We start from the raw sequence: 20,951 nt of genomic DNA, 5'->3' as shown, positions 1-20,951 counted from the left end.
GCACTACAGTTCACAGGAAGGTGGGTTTGGGGGAGGAGTCCTGTCAGAGACCCAATGGTGTGCAGTGGTTAGAGTGTCAGACTGGGAATGGAGAGACCTAGGTTCAAATCCCTGTTCACCTGTGAAGCTCATTCAATGATCTCGGACTAGTCACTATTCATAGCCAACCTAACCTACTTCACACAGTTGTTGTGAGGACGAAAAGGAGGAGGGGAGAACGCTGTGTGCTTCCGCTGACTCTTTGGTTGAAGGACAGGTTGAAAGTGTAATAGACACCGGCAATGCTCCCTCTAAGCCGTGGAGTCTTAGCAAAAATTCTCCTTTGTGAGCTACTGGCATTAAAGTTGTGAGCGAGCCATTGGACTACTGCATAAATTAGTTTGCTCTGGAGCCCTCCTTCCTGAGCTAAGACAAAAATGTGTGAGCCGGAGGCTAAAAAACTGTGAGCTGGCTCACGCTAACTCAGCTTAGAGGGAACACTGGACACCGGTCATCTGAAGAAACAGTGACAGGGCAACCTTGGTTCATTTGGTGGGTGCTTGTTACTCTCAAAGTGACATAGTTCTTACCAGGGCTTTTTTTGTAGAAAAAGCCCAGCAGGAACGTATTAGCATAATAGGCCACACCCAACAGCAGAAACTCATTAGCAAATTAGTCCCCACCCCTGACAGCACAGCTCATTAGCATATTAGGCCACACACCCCTATGCCTTCCCTTGGCTTGCCTGGGCCCCAAGCCGGCCCTTGGACAAGCTGGGGGCCCTGGCCCACCCGCCTCAGAGCCGCCGGGGGGTCGCTCTCCAGGCCTTCCCTCTGTAGCCACGCACGCAGAAGTTTTGGCTGTAGTGGGCGTGGCCAACTCTGAAGCTAGCCGGAACTCCGTTCCTGTGCGTTCCTGCCCAAAAATAGCCCTGGTTCTTACCCATCATTGTCTCTGTTTTGTTAAGCCAAGAGCCACCTGGAAGCAAACTTATTTCCCCCCTAATATGGCATTATCTACTTTCAAAGTCAATTAGCCCATATTTTCAATGTGCTACAGAGAGAGCTTTTGCTTCGTTTCTAACGCTGCAAGGTTGCCTGCAGACAGAACAGCCCTGGCATGCTTGAATCCCTCTGTCTTGATCAATGCCAGGCACTGCTTCTGCCACTGAGTGATGGTGAGGAGAGGATGCAGTTTTGGGAGGGATCAGCTTGGACACTAGAAAGGAAGCCAGTCAGCAGCTTGCATGGTGCTGTCTGAAGTGTCCCCTGCCCCGCTTACTGGTAAGGGTGGGAATTCCACCTCCCCCTTGAATGCCCTGCAGTAGTAACCAGTATTCCCTCTAAGGTGAGTTAGTGTGAGCTAGCTCACAACTTTTTAGCCCCCGGCTCACACATTTTTGTTTTCGCTCAGGAAGGATGGCTCCAGAGCAAACTAATTTATACCGTAGCCAAATCGCTCGCTCGCAACTTTAATGCCAGGAGCTCACAAAGTAGAATTTTTGCTCACAGGACTCAACAGCTTAGAGGGAACATTGGTAGTAACCCCCCATAGCCACTATTGCTCAACATTGACCATTGAACGTGTCTAGTGCGATGTTCCTTAAGAGATGCTCCATTCATATATATGTAATTATTGGATGTTGCAGTCAGCAAATAACCCAATTACGTATGAACCATATCCACAGACCTGAAGATGCACAATATTACATCTGCCACAGCTCTATAATTTAATCATTCCTCTGCTGCGTAGCTACAGTCCATCTGACTCCAGTCTTTGCTCAGCTATATCACTTTATTGAAAACAGATATTCAAATATAACAGTGGGGTTTTTTAAATAAAAAAGCAACCAACCAGAGGGTAAAATAATGAAATGCACAAGGCTGAAATAGCTTCCATTTTCTCATATGCAAATATTTGCTAAGAGTCATGCAATGCTAAATCTCATTCATTTGAATATAACTTGGCAGATACATAAACAGGCTGAATAGCAGTCTGACTTCCCTTCCCCGTTCACCAAGGATTGGTCTATTCATCAGTTAACTATGGGGTATTTGTAACAGTCTGCATTCCTTCACCACTATCACTAAAACCAATTTTTATTATATACCCATAAATATGCAGCACAGCAAATCAATATCTAGCCTAGACATTTTTTAAACGGTAGACAAATTCATGGTGGGTAGGTCTATCTGTGGCTTAATATCCCTGATGGAAACTCCCAGGTCCATGTGTACCTCTGAGTACTATAGATAAGGGGGAACAGAGCAAGACCCTTCCTGTATTTTTTCAGAGCATGGAGGCATCTGGCTGTCCATTCTTGGCAAGATGGTTGTTGGGACAGATGGACCTTAGTCTGATCTGGTAAGGAAAGTCTTTATCTTCTTGTGTTTTTATTCATTGTACATTTTCCACCTAAGGGGAGTGAACTTCTATATTAAGGCACATATCCTTAACACTGTGTGAACAGGGTCCCTGTTCAAGAGGTCTTCCAGGGCAAAAGCCAGTTCTGGGAGGAGATAAACAGGGAAGGAGGAAACTCAAGGTCTCACTACACATTATCCAGTCCTTCTGTTGTGTTTGGGTCCACCATGAGGACTTCCTATAAGATATGTGTTGCAAATTCATCACTGGGGAAACCAGTTTCCAGACATGTGATGGAGAGGGTCTTTAAACCTCCCCCTCCATGCTATTTTCCCAACATGAAACAGCCCCAGCCTAGGCTGGCTACTTACCCCATTGGAGGGCTCCACATATACTGATGGGGTTCATGGGGTACATATAGGCTTCCCAAGTGGAGCAAAAAGCAACCCCCTTTGGCCATTTCAGGTCATGAAATGGACGGGATGACTGAAACATCTTCTTTTCACATGTCATGGTTGCAGTCCAAGTGGTACCCCCCTATGCCATGTCTGCTAGAAAGTTAGGATTGCTATATGCCTGCTGGGAGCGGGAGATCTCCTATTCCCAGCAGGTCTTGCCTGCAAGCACTCCAATGGCTGGTGGGAAAATTAAAAAAAAAATAATGTCAGCAATGATGTGACATCACTTCTAGGAAAAACCTGGAAGTGACATCACACATCTCTAGGAATTGCTGGAAAATCTACTGTAAATGCATAGAGTGTTTGTTGATTCCTAGAGAGGCATGATGTCACTTCTCTGTTTTCCCAGAAGTGATGGCATGCTGCCACCCCCCAATGTCCCCTCTGATTTCCTGAGAATTCATGTGGCAGACCACAATGCAATGTAAGGACTGTGTAATGTGTATTTAAGCCCTCAGAGTACTCAAAGATAAGAAAAATTCTTTTCACATTACTTTCTGCACAAAAGCAAACAGTGATTTTTATCAGCACTTTTATCATCAGCTGGACATAGAGTTGCCAGGTCTTGGTTGGAAAATACCTGGAGACTTTGGGGGTGGATCAGGAAGAGGGCAGGGCTTGGGGAGGGGAGGGGCCTCAGCAGGGTACAATGCCATAGAGCCCACCCTTCAAAGCAGCCGTTTTCTCCAGGGGAGCTGATCTCTGTCATCTGGAGATCAGTTGTAAAAGCAGGAAATCTCCAGGCCCCACCTGGAGGCTGGCAACCCTAGCTGGACACATTACTTGCAAATTAGGTCTTTCCAGCCATTCTGGGAGCTGGAGTTTGTTGCTGGTACCAGTTCCCCTGAAATAACATCTTCTTAATATCTGCGACTTGCATTCTTCATCAAGAGGTCTAATCAGAGCCGGGCAAAAAAAAAAAAAAAGCACTGGACAATTGTTTGAGGTTTTTGTTTTGGCATCTCTGTTCTGGCTCCAACTACATGATCACTGAAAGAATAGTGCGGTCAAATGTGCTTGATATTCTAAATATACTGGAAGCAGATTGTGAACTGCAAATGACTCGAGATTGGAGAGCTCCCCAGACATTTCCCTGATTGGACAAGAATTGCTGAGTCAGGATAAGGATGCCAAGTCAACAATATCTGATACAACTTCAGGTATCTCAGGTGGTATACAGAAAGCCATCATTTAGCTTTAGCCTCGTGATCCGCAGGGAACAGCTGCAGGTACGAACCTGACATTGCCACCCTTCACATTTCTGATGCCGTATCCAGGAGGGGTGCGCATATCTCCACAAGGCTGACCGAACTCAACACAAGGAACATAGCCTGGTGGGATGCCTGTTTGGAAACTTCCGGAGTGGCCAATGTCATTCCCATGGGTCAGAATGCCTCCTCTTCTCCCTGGCCCACAGATAGGGTCAGTGTTGCACACGACAGCACCCTGACTCCTTTGCACAGCTGTGTACAGACGTTAAAAAGACCATGTGATGAAAGGTTCCATAAAAGCAATTAAAATTAGCAACAACGTATCTGATGCAGTTCTTGGAGGTACTTACAGATATTCACAGCACATTCTCCTTCGCCCATCCTGGATGGAATTAGACAGAGAAGAAAAGGTCTTATTACCTGTATACTGGGACCCTGTTCACACGGTGTTAAGGATATATGTGCCTTAATATAGATTTAGACGTTCACTCCCCTTAGGTGGAAAAGGTACAATGAGCTTATAAACCTGAGAAATATGCCATTTTTTTTTGTACCTTACCACTATGAGAATGTATCCCTTTACCATAATTCACACCCCCATCACCCACCTTCTGGGGATCCTTATCCCTTCATTTAACCTCCTCCAGTTCCCTGAAGTTCCAGTTTGTGAAGAATGGGTCTATCAGTAACTATTAGCCCTAATAGCTTTCTGGAACCTCCATGTTCAGAGATAGCATACCTCTGAGTACACATTGTTGAGGATCAAATAATGGAGCAGATCCTACCCATATCCTACCACTCTACTGAGCAAACTTTATTTTGTTGTTATTTATTAAAGTATTTAAACCTTTGGCTCAAATTTGAAGCCTTCTTCTAAACTAAGGAGGTATTCCCCAAATGAAGTGGCTCTTAAGTTGGAGGGACGCTCCTCAGTATAGATGAAGACTATTTGGAGGGTGAGTGGTTCCACCCCATTAAGACAGGCCTGTTGCTTGCATGCCATGCTTCTAGGATTTCCAAGGTCATCTGGTTGGCCTCTTGTGGGAAACAGGAAGTTGGACTAGATAGACCGGTTGTCTGATCCAAAAGGCTCTTTTCTGATTTTAATGCTTGCCTTATTTCTTATACTGTTGTTTTGTTTTTCCTTCTTTTTTCCCCTTGGGCCAAATCACATGTTGCTTTTCAACAGGGAAAAAAATTATGGGTCCACCCCCCCATCATCAGTTTCATGTAATGGATATTTCTGATGAATTTACCCTCAGGTAAATGCGGTATTTGCCACATCTGGCAGAAGACTTAAAAATGGCTGCTGATTTTTTTTCTGAACCCACAGCATAATTAAACAAGCAGCAACAACATGAACTGTAATCTACACCGGAACGCTTCTTTCCTGTCTGTGAACATTTGCAAGAAAACTGGCCTTTCTTCAAATTTCTCCTGGCAAGGAGTTATAAAGGATTGGAACCATAACAAAGAACGCTGTCAGCCAACTTGTCTGTACCAGTATTGAAATTCTTATTAAGGAATACCTCCTCAGCTTCTGAGGAACCCCAGTGTTCCCTAGAAGCCAGTCCAGGGATGTATATAGCAAGATGATGTCTGGTAGGATTGCCAGTCTCTACCTGCGACCAGTGTTCCCTCTAAGCTGAGTTAGTGTGAGCTAGCTCACAGTTTTTTAGCCTCCAGCTCACACATTTTTGCCTTAGCTCAGGAAGGATGGCTCCAGAGCAAACTAATGTATGCAGTAGCCAAATCACCTGCTCACAACTTTAATGCCAGTAGCTCACAAAGTAGAATTTTAGCTCACAGGACTCCACAGTTTAGAGGGAACATTGCCTGCGACCTGGAGATCTCCTGGAATTACAACTGATCAGTTCCCGTGGAGCCAACAGCGGCTTCGGAGGGTGGACTCTGTGGCATTATATCCCTGATAGACTCACTCCACCCCCTGGCTCCTCCCCCAAATCTCCAGGAATTTTCCAGTCTGAAGTTGGCAACCTTGTGGTAACATGTCTGAAAAATGCGCAAGGGCCTGGGGTTTGTTTGTTGTTGTTGTTGTTTTTTGCTGTGACGGAGTTCATTGTAGGGAAGGAATCAGTGTACCAGTTGTTGAACATAACGTGAATACATGACTCTGCCTTATGCTAAGCCAGACCAGTGGTCTATCAAGGACAGTATGGTTTACTTTGTCTAGCAATGCCTGTCACTCTAAGGTCTCAAGTAAAGGTCTTTTCATCTGGATATGCCAGGGATTGAACTTGGGCTCTTATCTCCTGGAATTACAACTGATCAGTTCCCGTGGAGCCAACAGCGGCTTCGGAGGGTGGACTCTGTGGCATTATATCCCTGATAGACTCACTCCACCCCCTGGCTCCTCCCCCAAATCTCCAGGAATTTTCCAGTCTGAAGTTGGCAACCTTGTGGTAACATGTCTGAAAAATGCGCAAGGGCCTGGGGTTTGTTTGTTGTTGTTGTTGTTTTTTGCTGTGACGGAGTTCATTGTAGGGAAGGAATCAGTGTACCAGTTGTTGAACATAACGTGAATACATGACTCTGCCTTATGCTAAGCCAGACCAGTGGTCTATCAAGGACAGTATGGTTTACTTTGTCTAGCAATGGCTGTCTCTCTAAGGTCTCAAGTAAAGGTCTTTTCATCTGGATATGCCAGGGATTGAACTTGGGCTCTTCTGCATGCAAACACTGAGCCGCCACCCCTCCCTCTTTATTCTTTGCTCTGTGTAGTTAGCATTAAAACTGGAGCACCAAATCTATACACCTAAGAAGCTCATATTCCCATCTGCTGACCTCTCTGACACCAGATACAGATTGGCACATCACCAATAGGGTTGCCAGCTCTGGGCTGGGAGATACGGGGAGTTTTGGTGGGTAGAGCCTGAGGAGAGCAAGGTTTGGGGAAGGGCAGGATTTCGATGGAGTACAGTGCCATAGAGTCCAGCTTCCAAATCAGCCATTTTCTCCATCTGAACTGAACTCTGTCACCTGAAGATCATTTATAATCCTAGGAGATCTCCAGCCACCACCTGGAGTTTGGTAATCCTATTCACCAAATAATTTATTTTGCAGCTCTGGGTACTTTTTAATTGACCTTTCATTGCACCCAGTGGGACCTCATGCGTTTACCTGTATTCCTCTCCTTCCAGCAGCTTCCTGTAGGTGGCGATCTCGATGTCCAGGGACAGCTTGACAGCTCCTGGTATTCCCGGAGTTGGCAGGCCATGTCCTGCTTGGCCTTGTGCAGGGCTTCCTCCAGCTCAGCCAGCTTGCATTTGGCATCTTTCACTGCCATCTCCCCACGCTCCTCAGCGGCAGCCACCTCCTCCTCCAGCTTGCAGCGCTGTAAAGGCAGAGAGAGACACAGAGGGAAGGCACCAGGAGAAGGAGCAAACGTTCAGCAGCAAGGTGCCGAAGCACAAACTGGCTAGAAGAACCTTCTGCTCTGCCTTTATATCCCATTCCTGTCCTTTTGACTGGCCGTAGTGAAAGCCTTTGAACACTCTGCACATGGTGGACCTTCAAGCCTGTGGCAAGTCCATAATGTGTACCCCATCTGTACAGGCTTCAGCTTTCTGCATTCATTGGGAAGCACTGGAAGTGTTAAGAACAAAAGAGCCCTGCTGGATCAAACCAGTAGTCCAACTAGCCTTCCCAATTGCCCAGATGGCCAGATCCAGTGGATTCTCCACCCTCAGCCCCCATCTTCTGCCTCAAGAAACTGAGAAGCTGGAGGAAAAAAATGGTTTTCATAGTGACACTCTAGGAATTTTCTTGAGTCTCAATGGTCTTTACCATAGCAATTAGAGGAAACCCTCAGAGCATCTCCTAGAAGTGACATCTCATTCTCCCCAAACTCCACCCTCCCTAGGCATTGCTCTCCAAATATGCCAGCATTTGCCTAGGCCACTTTGGTGTAATGGTTAAGTGCGCGGACTCTAATCTGGGAGAACTGGGTTTGATTCCCCACTCCTCCACTTGCAGCTGCTGGATGACCTTGGGCAAGCCATAGTTCTGTCAGAGCTGTTCTCTTAAGGACAGTTCTGGAAAGAGCTCTCTCAGCCCTGCCTACCTCACAGGGTGTCTGTTGTGGGAAGGGGAAGGGAAAGGCATTTGTAAGCTGCTCTGAGACTCCGAGTGAAGGGCGGGGTAAAAATCCAATTTCCTCCTCCTCCTCCTCTTCTTCTTCTTCGCAGTACTGGAAATTCTAAATTCATCTAGTTGTCTCACAATGTGCCCGGCAAACAGGGCACATAGGCCAATGGTCCATCTAACTTACCGCTAACATAAGCTGAACTGGTTCATCACAAACTAAGAATTGCCTTGCACAGTTTTTTTCCCATGGCCAAGAGCTCAGGTCTAATTTGCAAGAACAACTGGCAGTGTGTTCTCTTGTATTGCCCCTCTTCAGGCTGCTAGGGGAGGACCGCATGTTTGAATGCTCCCAAACCATCCTTCCTTCCTAAAAATAGAAACCTAGCATAGCAAAGAAAGGAGCTTTCTCCCTCTGCAGAGCCAGACATGGTTTTCCTGTGCATAATGATTAGTCCAGTCTGGAAGAGGGATAACTCACTCTATTACCATGGACCAGTGGGCAGGGACCAATCTACCCATAGTCAGGACAACATATGTGGTCATGAGCCACTTTATTTACAACAGACACCAGTGGGGACAAGGTAGCCTTAAGTAGCAACTTGATGTTCTGGGCCACAATTGTTCGCACGTGATGGGCCCATTACGTTTCTGTAGACAAACACATCAATGAAAGTGATGTATTCAATTTCAATCCTCACCTGGGCTTTGACATTTGCGATTTCTGCTTCCATTCTGTGAACAATACGTGTCAATTCACTAAGTTCATCCTTGACACTGCGTAGGCTGTCACAATGTTTGGCAGCAGTTGTCTTCAGCTCCTGATACTACAATGAAGGATGGAAATGACACAATAGGTGGTGGTTCTCCATCAGTCACAGGCGACTTCCTGAGCTCTGCTGCCTGATATTTCCATTAGAGATTCTAAGGACTTATGCTAGGACCATGAACATGCAAATCATATGCTACGCCACTGAGCTCTGAGGCCTCCCAAAGAGGGGAACACCTGTTAATCCTGGGAAGACGGGTCAAGGAGTGGAGATGGTCTTATTCTGGCAAAGACTAAGGCTTGGACTTTAAGCTCCCGTTGCGGTCTCAGTAAGCACTTGTGCATGAGGAAGATGGGGAGAAAAATTCCTCCCTCTCATTACGGCCCCCACTTTGACCCTCATGATATTCTTAAGAGTCCACTGACCCATTGGAACACAATATCAAGGGCCATAAACTTCTGCTTTGGGAGCTTGCCTCACTTGCTTGATAAGACTTCCTAAACTCTCATTATATAAAACAGGGAGAAGAGGATAACTTGAAATGGGAAGACCATTTTAAGTGACAGTGCCTTGGAAGTGTAACAAGTAGTTCCAGCCTCACAGGCACTGAGGATTTTCAGTACAATGATGTTGGGTTGGTTTCTTCAGAATAGAGGAAAACATAGTATATGAATAAAGTGTTCTAGCCTTAATATACCATATTCTGGGTCAAAGTTCACAGCTCAGTGGGACAAAGCCCATATAGTGCCTAAGAAAAATTCTAGACAGGAGACACTAAACGAAAGAGATATCCGTTGTACCTGGCACTGGCACCAAGCCTCTGCCTCGGCTCGGCTCCGGGAGGCAATGTCCTCATACCGAGCCCGGAATTCTTCAACAATGCAGGCCACATCTAAGGCTCGGCTGTTATCCATTTTCACTGTGACACACGTGTCTGAGATGCACGACTGCAACTCACTAATTTCCTGCAAAAATTACCATGGAATTTTTTTAGCCCAACACTACTGGATTCATTTTTTTAATCCTTCAATTATGAGCTGGGTGAAGGGTTTCCACCCATTGGCTGGGAGGGACCTTAGGGTAGTATAACTCCAAAGAGTCCACTCTCCAAAGCAGCCATTGGCTGGCAACCAGTACAAGGCGGGTAGGGATAGGGGAGATGATGTTTTTACCATAGAGCTTTGGGAAGATCCTATAGCATCATGCTAACATGGTGCTAACATGGTAACACTTCCAGGTTTACCCCAGAAGTGATGTCACACCATCAGTACGATGACTCTCCCCCCATTTCCCCCCTGTTGCCCTGTTGAGTGGCACTGGGGACAGCAGGCAACTGTCAGACTAGCTTGGTGGTAGTGGTTTTAACCCCAAATAAGAGGGTTTTTGAATAAGAATAAGCATACTGCTGTGAAATCCTAAATGAACTTATAATGAACACAGTGACATAAGAACATAGTGAGTCAGGTTGCCAACCTCTAGGTGGAGTCTGGAAATCTCCCAGAATTAGAACTGACCTCAGGGTGACAGAGAACAGTTCCCTGGAGAAAATGGCTGCTTTGGAGGGTGGATTCTATGGCATTATACCACACTGATGTCTTGTTCCTTCCCAAACCCCTCCCTCCCCAGGCTCCACCCCCAAAATCTCCAGGTATTTCCCAACCAGAGCTGGCAACCCTAAAGTCCTTCTGGATCAGACCATCAGTCCACCTTGTCTCACACACTGGCCAACCAGTTATTCTAGAGGGCCAACAATAGGGCAGAGGGCCTGAGGCCTTCCACTGATGTTTGCCTCCTGGCACTGGTATTCAGAGGACCACTGCCTCTCTGATTGTGGAGGCTCCCTTTAGACACCATGGGTAATAGCCACTAATAGACCTCTCTTCCGTGAATGTATCTAGTCTCCATTTACAGCTGTGTATGCTTTTGGCCATCACTACCGATTCTCAGGTAGTGAATTCCATATCTTAATCACTTGTATAAAGAAGTATTTCCTTTTGACCACCTGAATCTACTGCCCATCAATTTCATTAGATGCTCTCAAGTTCTAGTATTTGGTGAGAGGGAGAAATTGTTTTCTTGATCCACCTAAGGTTGCTAACTCCAGGTTGGAGAATTCCTGGAGATTTGGAGGTGGAGCCTGAGTTTGGGGAGGGGAGGGACCTTAATGTGGTATAATTCCAAAGAGTCTACCCTCCAAAGTAGCCATTTTCTCCACCCTCCAATGTAGCCATCAGTTGTAATCCTGGGAGCTTTCCAGGCCTCACCTGGAGGTTGATATCCATATAAATTTGCTCCACACATACTTTATAAGGTTGCCAATCTCCAGGTGGGATCTGGAGACACCCTGGAATTAGGACTGATATCCAGGTGACAAAGAGCAGCTCCCCTGGAGAAAATGGTTTATTTGGAGGGTGGATTCTATGGCATTGTACCACACTGAGGTCCCTCCCCTCCCCAAACCCCGCCCTCCCCTGGCTTCATCCAAAAAATCTTCAGGTATTTTTCAATCCAGATCTGGCAACCCTATCCCACAGTCATATTTTTGTAAACTGAAAAGTCAGAATCGCTTTAGCCTTTCCTCATATGGGAATATCTCCCTGATCTTGGCCCCACACTGTAACCACAACAGCTCTCCATCTTAGTTGAAAGAATGTACTACAGTTGAGTGTATTTCCAAATAAATATATATAGGATCACACACTTCATTGGGTGAGGGGAGACATGTACATTTGACTCCATCCCAGGACCCTGGGGTGTGGGATTATCGATACTGCACCTTAAATAGTGCAATGTAATCTATTTAAGTCTGTTCAGAATTGAAACAGACATTTTTCTTTCAAAGCTTTTGCAGACAAATCTTAGATATGATATATGAAAATTATCCTGAATATCAGATTGCCTACAATCTAATGAATACCTTTCCATGTCATTTGGAAGGAACGAATGGCCAGGGTGAGTTAGAACTGGAGGTCATTTGAATAGTAACTGCTTGACAATATATAGCAGCTTGCTGGAAAACACAGAAGGTACCACCCACATCGGAACAGATCACACATATTTGGAACATAGTTTTTTGTACAAAGTTAACTTACGTACACACAGAGATGAAAATTAATTGATCCAATAAGTTAATGGAAAAGTGGTTCCTTTTTATCTCTTTTGGAACAATAAATATTGCAGTAAAATAAGGTCATATGTCTTTTTTAACTTATTGTAACCTCTTTCTTTGATTATTACATATGAACATTTTAATTATATTGGACCAAGTATCAATAGTATGCCCAAAATCTTGCATCCATGCAACCATAGAACATTTCACTGTTTCATCATCTCTGAAATATTTAAGATCAATTCCATATAAGGAAAACGTGTATAAAATGTTCCATAGGTGGCATTGGTCGCTGGATAAATTGGCAAAATGCTAACCAAACATGTCAATGAACTGCTGGAAATGTAAAAATAATGTGGGCACCACAATTGGTGGAGGTGTAATTTAGCGCAACGTTATTGGCATATGGTACATAAATTCATTTCAGCAATTCTAGAGATAGATATACCCTTTTCTCCAGAACTTTTTCTGTTGAATATGCTGCCTGATGGATATCGAATAGAGGATAAATATATTACTACATATATAGTAACAGCAGCACGCATACTGTTTGCCAAGTATTGGAAACAAGAGGGAATACCCTCTAGAAAGAAATTAATTTACAAAGTATTAGACGTGGTAGAAATGGATAAGCTAACTACAGTCTTACAGGGTAGAGATGAAGCAATGTTTAAATGTAGATGGAAGAAATTTTATACCTGGATAGATAACAATCACAGTAATAGGCAATAATTACTCTATATGACTCCAAAGTGTACTATCTTGTTGTACAAGATACGAATATTTTTCTTTTGTGTAGGTTATCTCGAAAACGTATAAATAATAATAATAACAATAATAATAATAATAATAATATTTAATTATATTAAATAAAGAATATGGTAAAATAAAGACATTTTTCTGTCAGGACTCCTTCAAATGCATATAGGAGATGAGCTGGGGGAGAGGGTGTGTTACAAATGTGTACCAGGTTCTCCAGAAAGAGAAGTGATGCTTAGGGCCTGCCTACCTTTTCTAGAACCATCCATGAGGCAAACAGATCAAACTGCTTAACCATGATGGGCAAGTAGCATTACTGAGCAGAACAACTGTTACCTCCTCAAAAGTAGCTCTGTAAAAGCAGATGTCTCGGATCAGAGCCTCCACCTTGGATTCTTTGTCTGACTTGTCCATAAAAACACAATCCACTTTCTAGGGGGAAGAAAAATGGTAGAGTTTTCAAACAAAATTTCACCAAAGGACAACATGCAATTAATCCTTCATGGGATTAATGGTTATGATGAAATGGTCAAATCTAAACTTGAAAGTTTCCAGAATTCAAACCTGGAATGTTCTTCTTCTTTTTTTTAACACAAAGGTAAATGTGGGGAACAAATTGGCCTCTGAAATTTGAATAACACATAAATCTAGTCACTATATCCCACCCCCCAAAACTAACCAACTAACCAACCAACCAATCAAAAAAACCTCAATCAGTAGTATCCCAAACAACAAAATCTGAAATTACTCATATGAGATTTTAAAATCACAGGCTAGCGTTGTCAGCTGCACAGCCTGGCAAATGGCAGGGGTCTGGGGGAAGGGTATGGGGGCACCATCACTTATGGCATGATATCTCTATTGTAAACCATAGAGTTTCCAGCAATCCCTAGAAAGGACTTATGTCACTTCCAGGTTTTCCCTAGAAGTGACTTCACACCATTGACTTGAAGATGATTTCTTCTTCATTTTTCTCCTTCTGCCACTTGGAGTGGTGGCAGCAAAAGAGTGTTGCCAACAGGAGGTCTCCTGCCATAGAAGGACACCTGACAACTCTGCTGCAGACTACTTTGTCAGGAGGCAGGGTGGACATCCCATGCTCCCACATCTCCTTGCTCAGCTCCACAAAAACCCTATGGCTTCTGAAGTAAGGGGGAGGGGTTTTCACTCAACACCTTGATCCTCCTTGTATTGTCCATCCTTCCTCCTTGCTGGGTTAGGAGCAAAGGTTCAGCATGTCCTCCACACAGGCCTGTTTCCTCCCTTCTGTAAAGGTCTCTCCCCAGTCTGCACTGGTTTGACAAGCTGCCTTGGCTCCTCCCAGGGGGAGTGGCCCAGCCTGCTGGGGCTGATCCTTGTTTGCCTTACAGGACCTGCATTGTCAGATCTCAGAAGCTAAGCAGGGTCGACTCTGGCAAGTACTTGGATGGGACACCTCCTTGAAATACCTGTGGTGGGAGGTGGGGGCAGGATTTACTCAGCCACCTCTCTGAACATCCTACAGGCCCCCAGTAGGGGTCAGCCACCAGAAGTCAGCCACCATGACTTCCAGGTGCACCCACCCACATGTACCCAAACCCACACACACATGCACATATGAGAAATACAACCAACAAACAAACAAAAGTAAGAAGAGGCCTGGTTTTCTCTGGCCCTCTGAAACAGCTGGGTTGAAGGTATGAGAGAGTGCCACAGAGTCAAAGTTTGAACTAGAAAACTCACAGATTGCTTTCTTAGCCTGTAGGGTTGCCAAGTCCGTCGGACGAGCAGGTGGGGGATGGGGATGTACTTACTGGGAGCAGGGAAGGAAGAAGCCAGAAATAAGTGTGATGATGTAGGCACGTTGAGGACATCGAGGGCTACGTTCCTATGCCACCTGGAAGTGATGCAGGCATGTTGGGGGCGACACTCTGGTTTGTGGGCAAAACCTCTATGGTAGAATTAGCTTCTTACCATGGAGTTTAGCCTGGAAACCAGAGCATCCCCCCCATGTCACCAACATGGCTACGTCACTTCTGGATGATATAGGCACATCATGTTTATTTTTGGTTTCTTGCCTGTTTTTTTTTTTGGGGGGGGTTCCCTGGTTCCCAATAGCCCTGAAGCAGGGGGGTGGGCTCCCAACCGGGGTATCCCCTGCCCCAAACTGGGGACTGGCAACCCTATCAGCCTGCCATGCCACGCCTGCTCAGATTTCCAAATGTAACCCTATGGGGTTTGACTCTCTATTGGAGTTGGGGGGGGGTATTTCGTTCCTGAGGGAAGAGAAGAAGAAGAAGAGGTTGGATTTATACCCCACCCTTCACTACCCGAAGGAGTCTCAAAGTGGCTTCCTTCCTCTCCCCACAACAGACACCCTGCGAGATACGTGGAGCTGAGAGAGCTCTGGGAGAACTGTTCTTGAAAGAACGGCTCTGAAATAATTTGTAACTGAACCAAGGTCACACCAGCAGCTGCATGTGGAGAAGTGGAATCAAAGCCAGTTCTCCCAGATTAGAGTCCATGCTCCTAACCACTACACCAAACTGGCTGAGAGCCATAGGAGAGTCCTAAGAGAAAGGACAGTCCTGACGGAAAAAAGAGTTATGAGGGAAAAAGAGAGAATTCTGCAGAGAGAGAGAGAAAGGAGACAAAAGCCATTGGGGTCTGTAATGTATCCAGCCTGACATGTCCGGACTTGCCCGGACTGGCCAGGCACAAACCTCGCTAGCTTCATGCCTAAAGACAATGGGCCAGTAGAATCCTAGCCAGGCCCAATGAAAGGGCTAGGTCCCCAGCCGGGAGGCCAATAGGTCTCTCGGTTACTGTAAATAGCCTATCGGGAGTGGGGTGTGTGTGTTTAGGTGAGCTTGGTGGCGGGTTTTCTGAACGTATATAAACCGGCCTGCGAGCCGGTCAGTTGTCTTTGTTCTTAACTAAATAAAGGTATGCTTAGCTGAAATCACTCTCCGTCTGCATACTTTTCAGGGTCTGAGGGCAGAGAACAGAGTGACCTGAGAAGGAGCTTCCAGAGAGCTGCAGCAACACAAAAAGCCTGAAGAACAGCAGCAGCACCACAGAGAACCAGCCAAGCCACAGCAGGCTGTGTGGCAGAGACTTTCAGAAGGCCTCAGAGGGACAGTAAAAGACTCTAATCACCTCTTTGGTTCCAGACATATATTGTCTCAGTCTGAGTTTTGTGTACGTGTGTCCTGCTTTGATTCCCCGTCCCTATTTGTTGAATTAAATCCTACTTCTGTTTTAAGTTCTGCTTATGTTTATTTATAGGTGATCGGAGGGTCTGGGAGTTGGGCTTGAATTTTTTTCATTCCCCCCCCCATTGGTCATCCCTCCTGTTGGGAAACGAAGGACTGTAATATGATCTCACTTTTGACCTTTGGCCCTCAGTAAATCGATCAAGGTCTTGAATAGTTTGCCACTTGCCTTTTTAAGTGCCACGTATTCATTTTCAGCACAGGATCTTCTGTTGCATTCCTCTTCAAACCTGGGGAGGTTAGGAGAGAGAGGCTTTATATGTTGATAACTAACAGTGACCCATGTGTCACCCTGTTGAATAGTAATGAGAGCAGGTCTTTCTAATCTCTCTTTGACTGACTATCCAGCCCATTGTTCTTCCCACCACAGCCACGTCCTCCAGCTTCCTTCTTTCCTAGGCTCCATCTTCTTCTGCTGGCCTCCTGTAAAATCTGAGCTGCTCCCCCAAAACTACACGAAACCCAATGGTCTGCCCAGCCCTTGACATATGGCCACATCGGGTTTTGTGCTATGTTATGACCCTCCTCTTTGGAGTACTTAGCCTATTGCTTAATCTGGCCCCGGGGTTCACCTTTTCTTGTTCCCTTCCATTGTTTCTCTCCAATTGTTCATTTCCACCTGCAGCTGGGACCTTTCCCATTCCAGACATTCCAGTTCCTTCTTCAGTGTACTGATGTGTTCATTATAGATGGGTTCCATGTTACTTTTTTGCCGTTTCTTTTCTTTCAAGAAGTCCCACTTGGTCTTCAGCATCAGGTTGTGTTGCTCAAGGCGTCGGACCTAAATTAACAGTAGGAATGGTGATCATCAGGATCATTTTAAAAAAGTAGCGTATTACTGTCCATGTATTATGGTTAAGTTGAAGCATGATAAGAACACTGTGCTAAAATGTTCAATAACCAAAAACTCATACACCTTGAGCCGGTGCCCTGTGTGTGCTGTGATTAGAATTGCCAGCTTTGGGTTGGGAAATTCCTGGAGATTTTGGGGGCAGAATCTGGGGAAGGGGGGGTCTGGAGAGGGGAGGGACTTCAGCAGGGTATAATGCCACAGACTCCGCCTTCCAAAGCCTCCAGTCCCCACCTTCTAGGGAACTGATCTCTGTAGTCTGGAGATTAGTTGTCGTACTAGGAGATCTCCAGGCTAGGCCCACCTGGAGGGTGGCAACCCAAGCTGAGACCCTACACTGTCAGTTTTCCCAGAGCTGCAAAATATGCTCAGAGCAAAAGAGGGGCTCTTGTAGTTGCAAGCCACCCGAACATCCGTGTCCCTCCCAGGTCTCCCCCAAACATTTCCACTTGAATGACTCTCCCCAATGTACAGTCGGCCAAACATTCATGCCCAGTTATTTCATTAGGTCAAACATGCTTGCCAATTTGTCAGGATTTTGCTGCCTCCCCTAAAATAGTGTGTGCCAGTCAGTTGAGCATCCTGGGCAAAGAACTGTAATCAGAGGTCATTTTGGGGGGGATCGCGCCCCCTGCTTCCGGCTGCCCCGCTTCCGGCCCTCATTCAGCCAGGAGGAGGTAGGAGAAAGGGAAGGGCAAGTTGCTTCCTCCCTGCCTCTCCCCACCCCTGCCTGCCTGGGGCCAGGGAGGGCCTTCGCGGGGCTTCCTTGCACTCCTGCCAGCCTTGCAGGTCCACCGCCGGGCCCCCCATGGGGCTCGGCAGTGGAGCTGCAAGGCCGGCGGTGGCGGCCAGGACTGTTGGGGGTGGGGTGTGTGGCCTTATGACACACTTCCGGTGATATCAGGGGGTGTGGCCTTATGACACACTTCCAGTGATGTCAGGGGGTGTGACATATGTTAATGAGTTATGCTAATGAGTTCCCCTAGCTCTTTTTCTACGAAACGACCCCTGACTGTAATACCCATGTCATGTATTATTATATTTCCAGAGTTCCAGAATCTGAAACACTTCCAGACAAGGCTTCACAGAGAGTTCAGGGTAAGCGGGCTAGGCAAGCTGCTATAAAGGACTCTGGTAGGCCTTGTCTTTCTTTTCTTGGTCATTGTGAATAAAGTTATACTGTGTTTACTTAAGAAGGCCCTCAGTGAGTGCCACATCTTACATGAAGCTCAAGTGCATACAGTCAGGTTAGTTTCCTGACTGTGTCATTTCAGGTTCTCCAAATTTACCCGGCTCTGACCAGACTAAAATCCAAGACAATAAATAATTTCCCCCCTTCCTTCTCAATTTGTAGCTGTGACTTGCAGTTTAGCCCCCTCATTCCCTCATATATTGGCCCTCTAAAGAAGATAAAGAAGTGATTCTTTTTATAGCTGACAAACTGGTAAACAGCATCACTGTCAGATTACTGTGGGATGGGAAAGATGGTCAACTCATTTATTACTTCTTGCTTGTATGGCTACTGGCCAGCAGCAACCTGAAACATGAATCTTCTTTGCATGCCAGACGTTCCACCATACCCTGGCATGAGAGGGTCTTAAGATCATGATGAATTGAAAAATCTTCTCCCCCACCCATTTTAATAACATCTGGTTAGGGTTAGGGTTCTGGGGAATTCAACAGCTTGAATGCTGTTATGTGTTACTGGGCTAGTTCTAATTAAAAGTATCATACGGATTGTGTTCTTGGCTTTTTGCCTTTTATTTTTGGGCCAACACAGCTTTAAACACCATGCCAATTTATTAAGCCCTTGGTAGTAGAAGAGTCACGAACACATAAAGCTCCCTTATACTGAATTTGACCCTTGTTCTATCAGGGTCAGTCTTGTCTACTCAGACTGGAAGCAGCTCTCCAGGGTCTCAAGCAGAGGTCTTCCACATCACCTACTGCCTGGTCCTTTCAACTGGAGATGCTGGGGATTGAACGGGGGGATCTTATGCATACCAAGCAGATGCTCAGCACTGAGCCATAGCCCTTGGAGGATTGCACCTTTGTGCCTAGAAGCTCTGCAGCCAGTTCAAAGGAATCAAAAGGGGTTGTATTTGTATAGACATTGCCACAATGAGTGAAGTTGCCAACTCTGGGTTGGAAAATTTCTGGAGATTTGGGGGTGGAGCCTGGGAACACTGGGGTTTAGGAAGTGGAAGGACCTCAGTAGGATATAATGCCATAGAGCCTACCCTCCGAAGCAGCAGTTTATCTCCAGAGGAATTGATCTCTCTAGTATAGAGATCAATTGTAATTCTGTGAGATCTCCAGGTCCCACCTGGAGGTTGGCAACCCTAACAATGAAACAACCCCAAGGCACCATCTTTTTTAAAAAAGAAAGCTTCAGTGTCTAAAGAGACTGCTGGTCCTGAACATCTTTGGTAAGGGTGGCACTTCCTGTTCCATCATCCTTTCCATCCAAGCCTGGTGTATTATTTCTAATTCAGATGTTTTACTTCAGTTGTAGAGGGCTGCCATCCTTCATTTTATCCTCATAACAATAACCTTGTAAGGGAGGGGAGGGGAGGGTGGGGAGAGAGAGAGACAGTGAGAGAGAGACTGAGAGAGAGAGCACATCTGGCCCAAGGTCAGCCAGCAAGCTTCCATGGCAGAATAAGGGTTTGAATTTGGGTCTTTCATATCCTAGTCTGACATTATGACTCTTACACCCCACTGGCTCTTCAATCTTTGGCTGATTATTGCTGTTCAAAATAAATCACACTTTCCTAACTTCAGTTTGCATGGGATTAAATGGGTTTTGCCCCTTAATGACAGTCAGCTATTAACTCACCTTGTCAATGAAGCAAGCAAACTTGCTGTTCAGGCACTGGAGTTCGTTCTTCTCCTGACATTTCACTGCTTGGGCTGAAGAGTTGAGTTCCAGATTGAGAGGTTGCAGTAGAGTCTCATTCCAAGTGACAGGTGTGATGAAGGGGGTGCCAGTGACAGTGGCCCCACTGCGTCGAAGCCCAAATGAACCATAGCTGGATCCAGCGCCCACTGAGTAGCCAAATCCAGAACCAGTCCCCCGGGAGCCATATCCATATCTAGCAGCACGGCAGCTACCAAGTGTGGCCTTAGACCCTTTGGAGTTGTAGCAGGAGAGGCTGCGGCTACTAAAATAACCGGCTCCCTTAAACCCGGAGCTGCCCGTTTTACTAGGGCATGGAGAACTGACACGGCAAGGAGAACCAACATGTTCTTTGCTTCCCATTGATGGCAGGACAGCTGAGCAGGAAGTAAAATTGGTGGTTCCGCTTCCAGGGCTTGATGGACAAGACATGACTTCTTAGAAAAGGGTGATTGAAAACAAAGAGATGGAAACTGCAGGAAGAAGGGCCAGTGCAAACCAATTCTCTCCGGAATGAGCTTGGCCTTTATATCTCTTCGGGGAGCTTGGCTTGGGCTGCCTCATAATGGGGAGATCAGAAAAAATTCTAGCATTTATGAGCTTGGAGTTCTTTGCTTAATAAAAAAGAGAAAGTGTGGCTCATTGCATCTATAAAAGACACTCAGGATGTTACCCATCATTGTTCAGAATGCCCAGCCTACAAAACTATTTTGCAGTCTCCCGTGGTGAAGAGTGCCAGTGGTTAAATGGTAAAGATTGGGAATCTATATACCAGGAAAAAGGGTTCTGTATTTATTCTGGTATAATCACTGCACTGCAAATGTTCCTGTCAACTATTTTGATTCACTGCTCTTCCTGTTTATTTTGTAGGTTTGTTTGCATTGTGGTCACCTATTTGGTTTTTATATGCAAATTTATATGGTGTTAAGATTAAAGTTCTGATTTACTGATGCAGAACTAAGGCTGGAAAAATGCATACAATTTATGGGAAGAAATCTGTGCAAGGAAGCAGAAAACGGAATAAAGATAACATGGGCTTGATTTGTGCAAGGGGGATCTGAAATCGAAAAGTGTGTTGGAAGGTCAAAATACAAGGGATGATACGTATCCAAAATCTTATCTCTGTTACCACTGGACGCATGGCAGTTGTGAAATGTCTCACTGCCAGGCTGAATTAGAAGATCCCTTTGGCAT

The 20,951-nt window shown here is 45.6% G+C and overlaps 1 protein-coding gene across 1 annotated transcript; it reads right to left on the bottom strand.

Moving 5' to 3' along the window:
• Positions 1–2,411: 2,411 nt before the first annotated feature.
• Positions 2,412–20,189, bottom strand: LOC107116740 (keratin, type II cuticular Hb5-like). The gene is given in 11 exon segments (XM_015418729.1): positions 2,412–2,488; positions 4,109–4,264; positions 4,363–4,394; positions 7,154–7,217; positions 7,220–7,367; positions 8,818–8,943; positions 9,687–9,851; positions 13,091–13,186; positions 16,178–16,238; positions 16,581–16,789; positions 19,698–20,189. Coding segments are annotated over 11 exon segments (1,626 nt in total).
• Positions 20,190–20,951: the final 762 nt, after the last annotated feature.

Source organism: Gekko japonicus, unplaced genomic scaffold (assembly GCF_001447785.1).
Source record: "Gekko japonicus isolate JY-2015 unplaced genomic scaffold, Gekko_japonicus_V1.1 scaffold823, whole genome shotgun sequence".
Taxonomy (NCBI): Eukaryota; Metazoa; Chordata; class Lepidosauria; order Squamata; family Gekkonidae; genus Gekko; species Gekko japonicus.
The sequence above is the reverse complement of the archived record's forward strand: the minus strand, read 5'-3'. Positions and strand labels throughout refer to the sequence as shown.